Here is a 15,138-nt window from a genome sequence, read left to right as displayed (position 1 = left end):
GGGGAGCTTCACTGATGTTTGAGGGCAGAAGGCTTCTCACTGTGCTCATACATGTCATGAGTGGGTTGCTGAGCTGAGCTGTGTATAGGAAAGATAACTGAACCTTTTGGAAAACATGAGCTCTTGAATAATTGGTAAAAGCCCTCTGACTTCAGCTGTCTGCAGTCAGTCATGTCAAGGCAATATAAACCTCCGTGTCTCGCAAGGGTATATTGTATGTGCACTGTGCCCCCCCCCCCCCCCGGTGGGTTTCTTAGCCAAGTCTGAAATGCAAAAGATTGTTATCAGAGTTGCAATAGCAAACTCTAAAAATGGAGACGAGGTGAGCGGTATGTTGGGTCTTTTCAGGCCCGATTCGCTTTCTTTTGTCCCTGAGTTTCCAGCCCAGGTCCGAATGGACTTTATAACCCTGCATCCTGGTTTCTTACACACAGACTGGGATCACAGCAGCTCATGGTCCACTCAAATCACAGATGAATTAGAAAAAGTGGCTCGGAGAATTGTATCCTATTATTTATGGACTGGATTGGAAGGGGGACAAGATTGTATTAAGATGTTTTACTGTAATATGTCTCAAGTTATTATATTCTTAATTTGATCTCTGCTCTTCTGATCTCTCTTGTCCTTATGTAACCCCTGCCAGTCCAGGGGCCCTCACAGTTGCTATTCTCTGCTGTGGACCACATGGGGGGGGGGGGGGGGGAGAAACCACAGCAGGGAGGTAACACTGACTGGTAAGACTGGTATGCCATTGGCACCAAAATGCACACTCTCCTCCCCTCCCCTCCCCTTCCTTGCAGAACTGGACTGAACTCAGCTGTGCTCACAGATGCAGTGCCTTCTGGATTCTTGGACCTTCCCTTCTCTGATCCAGGGGATATAGCTGTATCTCTCTCCACCGTCTCCCATTTCCCAAAGACACCTTGCAGAACTGGACTGAATTCAGATATGCATTTGACACGTGCCCATGCTCCTTCTCTAGCTCACGCATATAACTATAGTCATCTCACGCATTGCCCATCTCTCTCTCCCTTTCCTGCCTCTACTCCTGCAGCCTGGCCTGGCATCTCCCACTTTCTCAGCTCTCATGGTCCTCCAAACTTGGGTGAGGCTGCCAGCGGTAGCGCTGAACAGATATTGCTTCCAACCAATGTCTGGCCTGTCTTCTGCCACTCCTGCCTCCAGAAATCGGAAGTAGCATCGGATGAAAGGCCCCATGTTGGCTAGAAGCAGTGTCTGTTCCACGCTACTGGTGGCAGCCTCACACAATTTCAGCGGACCACGGGACCAGAAAAATGGGAGATCCTGGCCAGTCTGCTGGGGAACAGGGGAAGGAAAGGGAGAGAGTATCAGGGGGAGGTGAGAGGAAAGGATGCCAGGATGGTGATGGGGGGGAGGGAAAGAAAGAGATGCCAAGATGGTTGGGGGGGAGCGAATAAGATGCCAGGATGGTGATGGGGGGGGGGGGGGGAGAAAGAGATGCCAAGATGGTTGTGGGGGGGGGGGGAGCGAAAAAGATGACAGGATGGTGGGGAAAGAAGGAAGGGGGAGAGGTGCTGGAACTGTAAAGGAGAGACAGAACAGGAGTGAGGGAAGTGAGAGGAACACTTGCAGCACCTCTGAGGGGGGGGGGGGGCAGAAGGAGGGAAAAGAGGGAGAGATGCTGGCCTGATGGGGACAGGAGAGAGAGGGAGAGATGCTGGCTTGTTGGGGGGTGGGCATAGGGAAACAAAAGATTATGATGGACAGGGCAAGAATAGGGACACAGAGGGGGGGACATGCTCAACATGGTGGCAAGATAGGGGCAAGGACACAGGGTGGAGAGGGATACAGAGGGAAGATGGATGGTGGACACGGAGAGAAAAGAAGTGCCAAAAGGACAAGGAGACCCTGGCAAGACAGTTAAGAGAAGACAGGGGAAAGTAGAAACCAGAGATGGGACCAGCACGATTACAAAATTAAAATTACCAGATAACAATGGTAGATTTGTTTTTAAATTTTCTATTTATTAATTAGTATATGTCAGTTTTTTGGAATGTACATATGCTAGAGCTGGTTTAAGACATGACAGGAGCCTGTGAGAGAAATCTCACTCAATGGCCTTAAATCTGCAGCTTTGGTTTGGGCCACCCTTGGCATCGCTGTGAATTCAGCTGTGGTCACAGATGCAGTAGATCCAGGGGGTGTTGGCTTTATCATCTCCTTTTCCGCTGTTCTCCTGCATCCAGAGATGCTCATTTCTCTCTCCTTTTCTCTGTCAACTTAATGTGCAGTGGTTGCTGTATTTCTATATTACGAGAGTTGGTTTAAGAGTTCCTTCTGCTGAGAATCACCTTTCAGTTTGACGCTTTCCCACCACCAGCCTTTACTGCAAATAATGTCTTAAACAGATATGTACAACAGAACTTACTTTTACATCCATCCATACATAAATATATCTCAGTTAAGAAAATTCACTTCCATGTAAATCCTTCATTTACATCTGAAGAATTCACGTCTTATTTCAGATAATTAGATTTTCATTCACACGTATAAAACAGAACTGCGTAGGACAGAGGACTTCACCTTCATCCATGCTTCCTATGCCGTCCCCTTCCTGAGGCTCCAGGAGATTAGATTCAGTTAGTATCCCAGGTTGGGATTAGGGAGTATCACAGAATGTTAATTAGTCTTAATAAGTAGGATTTATTCACAAAGGGAGCAAGATAAACACTGGCCATCCGGATATTCAGAGCTGTCTCCTATCTAAGTACCGCACTGAATATCCAGGTCTGGGGCAGCTGCCAGGAGTTACTCGGGTACCAGTGGCAGGTACCCTGGTAGCTAATGGTTAACTAAAGGCAGCCTTTTTGCAGTTGGTGGTACTCGGGTAACTCCCCACCCAGATTTGGCCTGGTTCCTGTGATTTAACCGGGCTGGAACCTTGCAATGAATGTTTATCCCAGAGGATCTTTTCCCTTTCTCTGTCTATGAGAAAGGCCTTGGTGACATATAAAACAGATATATTGCCTTTCTATAGGACATTTATTACATACAGTTACTTTTTTTTCTGTCACCAGTGGTCTCACAACCTATGTTTGGAAGGTTAAGCGACTTGGCCAGAGTCACAAGGAGCTGCAGTGGGAATCAAACCCAGTTCTTCCCCTGATTCTCAGGTCATTCCGTTCACCATTTAGGCTACTCCTCCACTTTCCATGAAAAGATGAATCCATGCTCCGAAAGACAGTTCAGTCCATTTTTCAGAAGACTCTGTCCATGCACCATGCTCACAACTTTTCTACTTCCCAGGCAGTAGCTTAGCAGAGAAAGTTCCTGGCCTTCAGCAGAGTGAAAACCGTCTGGAATTAATATTCATGCGTGTAACGCCAATGTGCTTGAGTGGAGTGGAGAGCGAAAAGGCAGCTCTGGGTGGAATATTGCACAGCAGGTCCGAATCTTCTTCACATCCCTCCAGTCCGAAGGCTGCGTCATCCAACATTTCTTTGTGTTGGTGACAAGCTTGCTCAACCTTCAGTCGGTGGATCTGACTTCGGAGCCTCATCAGCTGGCAGGCTAGCTTATGATCCACAGCTTGCATATCACGCTGGAGGAAGTAGGAAGAGAAATGGTAAATGGTGTTAGTGAGCAGAAGAGTTATTGAAATATTTCAGGATACAGAAACCATAATCACTGCTAGCTAAAAAAAAAAAAAAAAAAAGTGTTCCCCAAAACACCAGTAACAGAATCAAACCACAACTACTTTCCTCAAAACACCACTGATGTTACCAAGCTAATAAATGCCTGCCCCCCCCCAAATAACAGCCCCAAATCAAGAAACACTTTCTAAGCCCCCCCAAAATGCCAATAACAGCCCAAAGTGAAGAATCATTTTCCAACCCCCCCCCCATATACCAAAAACAGTCCAAAGCCAAGAAACATTTTCTTAACCCCCCCCCCCAAAATACCAATAACAGCCCAAAATCAAGAAACACTTTCCAACCCTCCCCAACAAAAAAAAGCCAATAACAGGTCCAAAACACCACTGATGTTACCAAGCTAAGCAACTGTTCCCTCCACCCCCCCCCCCCCCCAAACCCAGCACTAAGTGAAGGAATAAACTGTGAACATTCAGTCAAGGCCTGACTAATCTTTCTGCCTGGGAGGCAATGTGTGACCCCAGGTGACAGAGATTTGCCTCAGGCTCTTTACATCATCACAACTTCTGTTTCTATGTGTGCTGGAGCCAGGACAGAGAGAGAGCTGGACACTGGCACTAGAGCCAGGAAGAGGGGTAAATAGGCGTTGGCTGACAGAGACATCCTGCCAGGTGGAAATGTCCCCTCCCTATTCTCTTGTCCTTCGTTTCCTCTTTCAATATTGACTTTTAATATACCTCCTTGTATTTAATGACTGTTCCGGGACAGAGTTTCTGGGTTTCTTGGAACCAGTCATAGCTTTAGTTGGTTGATTTACTGTTTGTGCCATTCCCTACAGGACACTTGCTGGTGGAAATGACCTCTAGTAAGGTTACAGAGAAGCCCACTGGGAGAGAATTGGAAAAGTGACCTCCCCCCAACTGTTCTAATAGAATAAGAAGATCAGACAAAATAACATTACTGAGAAAGCCAGAGAAAGAAACCTGGAAATATGAAGAGGAGGAATAAAAGAGAAAGATACTGAGGAGAGTTAGAAGAGGGAAAGGGTGCATAGGACGGATCAGAAGACACTAAGGGGACCGTTTACTAAAAAGCGTTAAGAAATGGGTTTAGTACTTTTTAACACAGCAAAGGCCACTTCTAACAGGGCCCAAAAAGAGGGGTTTTTTTTTGCAGGCCCCACATTAATCGTTATACCCACACTAGCCCACTCCTCAAGTCACTTCACTGGCTCCCTGTCCGCTTCCGCATTCAATTTAAACTTCTCCTACTGACCTTTAAATGCATCCACTCTGCGGCCCCCCATTACCTCTCCACTCTCATCTCTCCCTACATTCCTCCCCGTGATCTCCGCTCACTGGACAAATTATTTTTATTAATTACATTTGTACCCCGCGCTTTGCCACACATAGCAGGTTCAATGCGGCTTACATAGAAAATAGAATTACAAAGGCTTGAAGGAGAATGTTACAAGTTGTAGTAAACGTAGTAGTAGTGGGGTTTTCAGGATATGTAAATTGAACATGGAGAGGTAAACAAAGATAGGCTGAGCAAAAGGAAAAGCGATTGGGAGGGGTATGGCTTCGCTCCTTTTCTCTCGCGGCACCTTATGCCTGGAATAGACTTCCTGGACCTATATGTCTAGCTCCATCTCTACCTGTTTTCAAATCTATGCTGAAAACCCACCTTTTCACTGCTGCTTTTTAGCTCCCATTACTCTCTCACCCGTAACTGTCTTGTCTGTCTGTATTATTTAGATTGTAAGCTCTTTTGAGCAGGGACTGTCTCTTTGTATCAGGTGTTCTGCGCTGCGTGCGTCTGGTAGCGCTATACAAATGCTAATAACAACAATAATAATGTGTCTGTTAGCACTTGAGACCTGAAAAATATTAATGTGGGAACTTGGGCCTCCTATTTCGGAGGTGCTAAGTGTTCCCCTGTTAAGTTTGCATTATCCAGTTAGCTCATGCTAATGTGAATGTGTAGCTGGTTAACACTTTCATGCCCATGACGCACCCCTCCCAAAACAAAAATCACACAAAAAGCTTGCAATTTGTACACGCCGACAGGCAAATTTACTACAAAATGCTTCAACATGCTTTTCCCACATTAAACACACGTTAAGCACTTAATGTGAGATTCTGACAGAGGGGTTCAGACTGGTTCAGACCGATGGTCCATCAAGTGCAGGCATCTGGTGGAAGTATCCGACAGATTCAGGTAGAGAGATCCAGTCCCCGTTCCACACTGCTCACTCCCAGATGTGGCCAGTAGTAACTGCCAACCTGTGTCCAAGCTCTGCTGGTTACCCTGGATAGTTATCAGATACCAGCTCTGAGTATCAGCGGTGTCTGGGTAACTTCCAGTGACACCTACGGGGTATTCAGTGGTACTATCCAGAACCCAATCAGTGGAAATTCTACCAAGCTAAGTCCCTTCATTTCTAAACCTGAGACCATTTTGTTCCGTGAAGTGTCCCCTACTCTTAGTACTGCTTGAAAGGATAAATAACCATTCTCTAGAAACGTATTCCGCTCCACTCCTGATATGATAAACCCCAAGATAACAGTATCAAACATTCTCTTCATAATACCGAACTCAAATCCTTCCTTCTGTACATTTTATCAGGTTTACCCCAGAGCAGCTTTCTGACCCTTCCCAATGCACATTGCCTTCTGAGTCCCTCTCTCCTGATACACTGCAACCTCTCTGTCCCTCTCTCCTGATACACTGCAACCTCTATGTCCCTCTCTCCTCATACACTGCAACCTCTATGTCCCTCTCTCCTGATACACTGCAACCTCTATGTCCCTCTCTATCCCTCTCTCCTCATACACTGCAACCTCTATGTCCCTCTCTCCTCATACACTGCAACCTCTATGTCCCTCTCTGTCCCTCTCTCCTGATACACTGCAACCTCTCTGTCCCTCTCTCCTGATATACTGCAACCTCTATGTCCCTCTCTCCTCATACACTGCAACCTCTATGTCCCTCTCTGTCCCTCTCTCCTGATACACTGCAACCTCTATGTCCCTCTCTCCTGATACACTGCAACCTCTATGTCCCTCTCTCCTGATACACTGCATCCTCTATGTCCCTCTCTCCTGATACACTGCAACCTCTATGTCCCTCTCTGTCCCTCTCTCCTGATACACTGCATTCTCTATGTCCCTCTCTCCTGATACACTGCATCCTCTATGTCCCTCTCTCCTGATACACTGCAACCTCTATGTCCCTCTCTCCTGATACACTGCATCCTCTATGTCCCTCTCTCCTGATACACTGCAACCTCTCTGTCCCTCTCTCCTGATACACTGCATCCTCTATGTCCCTCTCTCCTGATACACTGCAACCTCTATGTCCCTCTCTGTCCCTCTCTCCTGATACACTGCAACCTCTATGTCCCTCTCTGTCCCTCTCTCCTCATACACTGCAACCTCTATGTCCCTCTCTCCTCATACACTGCAACCTCTATGTCCCTCTCTGTCCCTCTCTCCTGATACACTGCAACCTCTCTGTCCCTCTCTCCTGATATACTGCAACCTCTATGTCCCTCTCTCCTGATACACTGCAACCTCTATGTCCCTCTCTGTCCCTCTCTCCTGATACACTGCAATCTCTATGTCCCTCTCTCCTGATACACTGCATCCTCTATGTCCCTCTCTCCTGATACACTGCAACCTCTATGTCTCTCTCTGTCCCTCTCTCCTGATACACTGCATTCTCTATGTCCCTCTCTCCTGATACACTGCATCCTCTATGTCCCTCTCTCCTGATACACTGCAACCTCTCTGTCCCTCTCTCCTGATACACTGTATCCTCTATGTCCCTCTCTCCTGATACACTGCAACCTCTATGTCCCTCTCTGTCCCTCTCTCCTGATACACTGCAACCTCTATGTCCCTCTATGTCCCTCTCTCCTGATACACTGCATTCTCTATGTCCCTCTCTGTCCCTCTCTCCTGATACACTGCATCCTCTATGTCCCTCTCTGTCCCTCTCTCCTGATACACTGCATTCTCTATGTCCCTCTCTCCTGATACACTGCATCCTCTATGTCCCTCTCTCCTGATACACTGCAACCTCTATGTCCCTCTCTATCCCTCTCTCCTGATACACTGCATCCTCTATGTCCCTCTATGTCCCTCTCTCCTCATACACTGCAACCTCTATGTCCCTCTCTCCTGATACACTGCAACCTCTATGTCCCTCTCTCCTCATACACTGCAACCTCTATGTCCCTCTCTGTCCCTCTCTCCTGATACACTGCATTCTCTATGTCCCTCTCTCCTGATACACTGCATCCTCTATGTCCCTCTCTCCTGATACACTGCAACCTCTATGTCCCTCTCTATCCCTCTCTCCTGATACACTGCATTCTCTATGTCCCTCTCTCCTGATACACTGCATTCTCTATGTCCCTCTCTGTCCCTCTCTCCTGATACACTGCAACCTCTATGTCCCTCTCTATCCCTCTCTCCTGATACACTGCAACCTCTATGTCCCTCTCTCCTGATACACTGCATCCTCTATGTCCCTCTCTGTCCCTCTCTCCTGATACACTGCAACCTCTCTGTCCCTCTCTCCTGATACACTGCATCCTCTATGTCCCTCTCTGTCCCTCTCTCCTGATACACTGCAACCTCTCTGTCCCTCTCTCCTGATACACTGCATCCTCTATGTCCCTCTCTGTCCCTCTCTCCTGATACACTGCAACCTCTATGTCCCTCTCTATCCCTCTCTCCTGATACACTGCATCCTCTATGTCCCTCTATGTCCCTCTCTCCTGATACACTGCAACCTCTATGTCCCTCTCTCCTCATACACTGCAACCTCTATGTCCCTCTCTGTCCCTCTCTCCTGATACACTGCATTCTCTATGTCCCTCTCTCCTGATACACTGCATTCTCTATGTCCCTCTCTATCCCTCTCTCCTGATACACTGCAACCTCTATGTCCCTCTCTCCTGATACACTGCATCCTCTATGTCCCTCTCTGTCCCTCTCTCCTGATACACTGCAACCTCTCTGTCCCTCTCTCCTGATACACTGCATCCTCTATGTCCCTCTCTGTCCCTCTCTCCTGATACACTGCAACCTCTCTGTCCCTCTCTCCTGATACACTGCATCCTCTATGTCCCTCTCTGTCCCTCTCTCCTGATACACTGCATTCTCTATGTCCCTCTCTCCTGATACACTGCAACCTCTCTGTCCCTCTCTCCTGATACACTGCATCCTCTATGTCCCTCTCTGTCCCTCTCTCCTGATACACTGCAACCTCTATGTCCCTCTCTCCTGATACACTGCATCCTCTATGTCCCTCTCTATCCCTCTCTCCTGATACACTGCATTCTCTATGTCCCTCTCTCCTGATACACTGCATTCTCTATGTCCCTCTCTGTCCCTCTCTCCTGATACACTGCATCCTCTATGTCCCTCTCTATCCCTCTCTCCTGATACACTGCAACCTCTATGTCCCTCTCTCCTGATACACTGCATCCTCTATGTCCCTCTCTGTCCCTCTCTCCTGATACACTGCAACCTCTCTGTCCCTCTCTCCTGATACACTGCATCCTCTATGTCCCTCTCTGTCCCTCTCTCCTCATACACTGCAACCTCTATGTCCCTCTCTATCCCTCTCTCCTGATACACTGCATCCTCTATGTCCCTCTATGTCCCTCTCTCCTCATACACTGCAACCTCTATGTCCCTCTCTCCTGATACACTGCAACCTCTCTGTCCCTCTCTCCTGATACACTGCATCCTCTATGTCCCTCTCTGTCCCTCTCTCCTGATACACTGCAACCTCTATGTCCCTCTCTATCCCTCTCTCCTGATACACTGCATCCTCTATGTCCCTCTCTCCTCATACACTGCAACCTCTATGTCCCTCTCTCCTGATACACTGCAACCTCTATGTCCCTCTCTCCTCATACACTGCAACCTCTATGTCCCTCTCTGTCCCTCTCTCCTGATACACTGCATTCTCTATGTCCCTCTCTCCTGATACACTGCAACCTCTCTGTCCCTCTCTCCTGATACACTGCATCCTCTATGTCCCTCTCTGTCCCTCTCTCCTGATACACTGCAACCTCTATGTCCCTCTCTCCTGATACACTGCATCCTCTATGTCCCTCTCTATCCCTCTCTCCTGATACACTGCATTCTCTATGTCCCTCTCTCCTGATACACTGCATTCTCTATGTCCCTCTCTGTCCCTCTCTCCTGATACACTGCATCCTCTATGTCCCTCTCTATCCCTCTCTCCTGATACACTGCAACCTCTATGTCCCTCTCTCCTGATACACTGCATCCTCTATGTCCCTCTCTGTCCCTCTCCCTCTCTCCTGATACACTGCAACCTCTCTGTCCCTCTCTCCTGATACACTGCATCCTCTATGTCCCTCTCTGTCCCTCTCTCCTGATACACTGCAACCTCTATGTCCCTCTCTCCTGATACACTGCAACCTCTCTGTCCCTCTCTCCTGATACACTGCATCCTCTATGTCCCTCTCTGTCCCTCTCTCCTGATACACTGCATTCTCTATGTCCCTCTCTGTCCCTCTCTCCTGATACACTGCATCCTCTATGTCCCTCTCTCCTGATACACTGCAACCTCTATGTCCCTCTCTGTCCCTCTCTCCTGATACACTGCATCCTCTCTGTCCCTCTCTCCTGATACACTGCAATCTCTCTGTCCCTCTCTTCCTCTCTGGGCTCCTCTCTTAAGGCAGATGATGCCTGCGGCGATCACCCCAATCTGTGCTATTATTCCTTTCCCCATGGTGCCCACTTCTTGTATCCTACACCCACATGTATTGAACTGTCTCAGGATACTTGCCAGCTCCTTCCGCAACCATTCCAAAGCTTCGTCCATACAGGCAAAGCCACAAACCTGCCTCTGTTGGGTGCCCTGGTTTTTGCTGAGGACATGGCTCCTGTCTGCGTCTTTGGGCGGGGGGCTTATGGCAGCCCCTTGCTCTTTGCTGCTCCATGGCCGACTCTGAATCATGTCTTTCCATTCCAAGTATGAGGGTCGCCGAGTCTGTAGCTTCAGTTTGGCTGTCAAAGCTTTCACCATGCCCAGGTTGTCATCCTCATCAGAGTTGGCCTCCTCTTCCCCCAATTCTTTGAACTTGAGGTTAGTGAAAGACATTGTCCCTGTGCACAGACCAAAGCGGGCAGGTCCTCTGTGTCTGTGCAGTTCTTTTCCCTTTGGCAATGCCCTGGGTTTTATTCTGTTTTACTCTCGCTGGCTGCAAGGAGCCTCCCAGTTCTTTAAAAGGAAGTCACAAAGGGTGAGATAAAAGTCTGTCACAATGTAAAGTCATTTATTCTCCAGACAATATCTCTTCCCACCCATTCTCTATAAAAAATGACAATAAAGATCCCCATAGTCTGACAAGGCTCAGATGGAGCCAGCACCAGTTCAAGAGTGTTATCAAAACCTCCTTGAAAGGCAGAGTTGATCTATTTAAAACCCTTTGGAAAAGGCTGCCCAGTCTGATTCATTTCCAGCAGTCCAGTAGCACAACAAAGAGTTTCAAAAGAGTCCCAGGCTCCTGCGAGAGCAAAGCACAGTTCTGAATCTGTATTATTTTTACATATTAAATATTGTTATGTATTTATTTATTGTGGGGATTTGATATACCACCATTCGAAAGCAAGAATATGATGGAGTTTTACTTTAACTTCATTTGAATATCCAGGCTATTAACCTTGAAATATCTGAGGAAGAAGGGCAACCTTCGAAAGCTAATCAAGAAATGTATTAAGTTATGTCCAATAAAAAAGGTGTCATCTTATTTTCTTTTCCATGTTTTATTTTGTTTGATTTCTATAGATTCTACATGGAATGTTGCTATTCCACTAGCAACATTCCATGTAGAAGTCGGCCCTTGTAGATCACCAATGTGGCCGCGCAGGCTTCTGCTTCTGTGAGTCTGACGTCCTGCACGTATGTGCAGGACGTCAGACTCACAGAAACAGAAGCCTGCGCAGGAATGTTGCTAGTGGAATAGCAACATTCCATGTAGAATCTCCAATAGTAGCAACATTCCATGTAGAATCTCCAATAGTATCTATTTTACTGTCATAGTAATGCTTGAATGTTTTCACTTATATACACTGTCAGCTAGCACATTTGCTTATTTCCGATCTGAGGAAGAAGGGCAACCTTCGAAAGCTAATCAAGAAATGTATTAAGTTATGTCCAATAAAAAAAGGTATCATCTTATTTTCTTTTCCATGTTTTATTTTGTTTGATTTCTATAGATTCTACATGGAATGTTGCTATTCCACTAGCAACATTCCATGTAGAAGTCGGCCCTTGCAGATCACCAATGTGGCCGCGCAGGCTTCTGCTTCTGTGAGTCTGACGTCCTGCACGTACGTGCAGGACGTCAGACTCACAGAAACAGAAGCCTGCGCAGGAATGTTGCTAGTGGAATAGCAACATTCCATGTAGAATGTCCAATAGTAGCAACATTCTATGTAGAATCTCCAATAGTATCTATTTTACTGTCATAGTAATGCTTGAATGTTTTCACTTATATACACTGTCAGCTAGCACATTTGCTTATTTCCGATCTGAGGAAGAAGGGCAACCTTCGAAAGCTAATCAAGAAATGCATTAAGTTATGTCCAATAAAAAAAGGTCTCATCTCATTTTCTTTTCCAGGTTTTATTTTGTTTGATTTCTATTGATATACCAAGAAACAAACAGGCAGAAAAAGAAGGGCATAAACGCCTAAGAGAACAATAAATTCCAAAGTCCCTCATGAGACACTCCTGAAAAAAACTAAAAACCCATGGGATAGGAGGCAATGTTCTGTTGATGGATAAAAAAAAACAGAGGATAGGGTTAAATGGCCATTTTTCTCAATGGAGGGGTGAATAGTGGAGTGCCACAGGGATCAGTACAGGGACCGGAGCTATTTAACATACTTATTAATGATCTGGAAATGGGAGCAACAAGTGAGGTGATTAAATTTGCAGATGACACAAAACTATTCAAAGTTGTTACAACGCATGCGGACTGTGAATTGCAGGAAGACCTTAGAACAGCAGTCTCCAACCTTTGTCACGTAAAGGGCCACAAAGTGGCCACGAGAAAGCTCCAGGGGCCACCAAAAGATTGTAGGCTTACACGTGTAATTTTAAATACTAATTTTGACTCTACAAGGATATGTCTTGGCTTGTTGACAGTTACAAAAACCATAAATGAGACTGTGTTTCTGTGATATTATTCATCCTGTCCATCCCACATGAGTCCAAAGGAAGGAAATTATTTTTATCCCTATGTTGATTGAATACTTTCGGAAGCCAATCTCTGTCAGACTTCAGTGCAAGGCAAATAATGTAGTGGATTGAATGAGTCCAAAATATCAGAAACATTTAAATTAGTCACAACATAGTAACATAGTAGATGACGGCAGAAAAAAACCTGCATGGTCCATCCAGTCTGCCCAACAAGATAAACTAATATGTGTATACCTTACCTTGATTTGTACCTGCCTTATTCAGGGCACAGACCGTACAAGTCTGCCCAGCAGTACTTCCCGCCTCCCAACCACCAGACCCGCCTCCCATTACCGGCTCTGGCACAGACCATATAAGTCTGCCCTCCACTATCCTCGCCTCCCAACCACCAACCCCTCTTCCCCCCACCTGCTCCGGCACCCAATTTTGGCTAAGCTTCTGAGGATCCATTCCTTCTGCACAGGATTTTTTTATGCATATCCCACGCATGTTTGAATTCCATTACCGTTTTCATCTCCACCACCTCTCGCGGGAGGGCATTCCAAGCATCCACCAACCTCTCCGTGAAAAAATACTTCCTGACATCTTTCCTGATTCTGCCCCCCTTCAATCTCATTTCATGTCCTCTCGTTCTACCGCCTTCCCATCTCCGGAAAATATTTTTTTTGCGGATTAATACCTTTCAAGTATTTGAACGTCTGTATCATATCAACTTCTTATTTCATAACACCTTATATCATACACATTCTTAATATAAATCAAAGGCCAAGAAAGGTCCATCAGAGCAAAATTTAGAAGCCGAGAATGACAGCTGACGTGTTTTATTAATTTATTTAAAAACATTTAAAAATGGCTTCTATTCCACATCTGAAGCAATGTACAAACTATCACATTCACCAATACAATGTAACATACAATAAAATCCTAATTTCAGTCACCCACCCATCCCATTTCCAACCAGTGGCGTAGCCAAGGGTGGGCCTGGGTGGGCCCAGGCCCACCCAGTAGCAGCACACCTATGAAGTGTCTGGCAGGGATTCCCAAGCCCCACCAGCCGAAACTTCCTGTCCTTCCTGCATACCAGCCTTCCCTCTGATGTATTCCTGCCTATGCGGAAACAGGAAGTTGCATCAGAAGGAAGGCTGTGGAGCCAACATGAGCAGTGTGCATTATTTGCTGCTTGCTGCCAGTGAAAATCTGCTATTTAAAAGGTATGGGGGGGAGGGGGATGTTTGAGAGACCATATGGCATGCAGGTGAGAGAGGGAGAGACCAAATCACTTGTGGAACAGAGCAGAGTTCTTCTGCCCACCCATCTTGGGCCCAGGCCCACCCAAAATTGGGTGTCTGGCTACGCCCCTGTTTCCAACCTCTCCTAATATAACTGTAATAAAATTCACCCAATCTCTACTTATTACAAATCACTTTTCGAAGGCTTCCTGCAATGTTCATGCTTTTTAAACAATGTATGAAATGGATCCTAAGGAGCTTAGCCGAGATTGGGTGGCAGAGCCGGTGGCGGGAGGCGGGGATAGTGCTGGGCAGACTTATACGGTCTGTGCCAGAGCCGGTGGTTGGGAGGCAGGGATAGTGCTGGGCAGACTTACACGGTCTGTGTCAGAGCCGGTTGTGGGAGGCGGGACTGGTGGTTGGGAGGTGGGGCTAGTGCTGGGCAGACTTACACAGTCTGTGCCCTGAAAAGGACAGGTACAAATCAAAGTAGGGTATACACAAAAAGTAGCACATATGAGTTTATCTTGTTGGGCAGACTGGATGGTCAATGCAGGTCTTTTTCTGCCGTCATCTACTATGTTATTATATGTATGAAATCTTAAATAATCCAGTTCAGTTCTGTTCCACAGCTTAGGTCCCATCACGGAAAACCTTTGATTCTGTGTGTTCCCGAGCAGCAGGATACCTCCACTCTCTGCTGGCTTTGAATCTTATTTACTAAAATTTAGTGTTATACTACATGCTAAGAAGCCATAGGTAGAAAATGGGCCTCTTAGAATTTAGCATGCTCAGCTTTACTAAAAGGACTCCTTTACCTGCTGATCCCTATCTTGGACTCCATGGGATCTCTGGCTTTGAAACTATGGATCCTTGTTCTCACCTTGGCCAAACCTATTAGTGCAATAAAGCAATAGAAGGTTCCTTCTCCCTGCAATTCTCAGGGGAAAGTGACAGTTTTGGTCCCTCTGCTTATCTCTCCTTTATCACTCATCAGCTGTGGACACAGTGGAA

General features: G+C 46.6%; 1 protein-coding gene across 2 annotated transcripts; it reads right to left on the bottom strand.

The window, feature by feature from the left end:
* Nucleotides 1-2,001: 2,001 nt before the first annotated feature.
* FAM167B (family with sequence similarity 167 member B) lies at nt 2,002-11,083 on the bottom strand. 2 transcript variants are annotated; one of them, XM_030219660.1, is made up of 2 exons: nt 10,476-11,083; nt 2,002-3,583 (listed from the first exon to the last, which is right to left on the bottom strand). In XM_030219660.1, exons 1-2 carry the CDS (start codon nt 10,788-10,790, stop codon nt 3,320-3,322), a joined length of 579 nt encoding a protein of 192 aa, XP_030075520.1. In that variant the 5' UTR covers nt 10,791-11,083; the 3' UTR covers nt 2,002-3,319. The 2 variants fall into 2 exon arrangements, with proteins under 2 accessions (XP_030075520.1, XP_030075521.1); XM_030219661.1 differs by having other exon boundaries at nt 10,530-11,083.
* Between the last annotated feature and the right edge of the window lie 4,055 nt (nt 11,084-15,138).

This window comes from Microcaecilia unicolor, chromosome 11, assembly GCF_901765095.1.
Source record: "Microcaecilia unicolor chromosome 11, aMicUni1.1, whole genome shotgun sequence".
In the NCBI taxonomy this organism is placed as follows: domain Eukaryota; kingdom Metazoa; phylum Chordata; class Amphibia; order Gymnophiona; family Siphonopidae; genus Microcaecilia; species Microcaecilia unicolor.
Note: the sequence above shows the minus strand (reverse complement) of the source record. Positions and strands in the feature narration are given on the sequence as shown.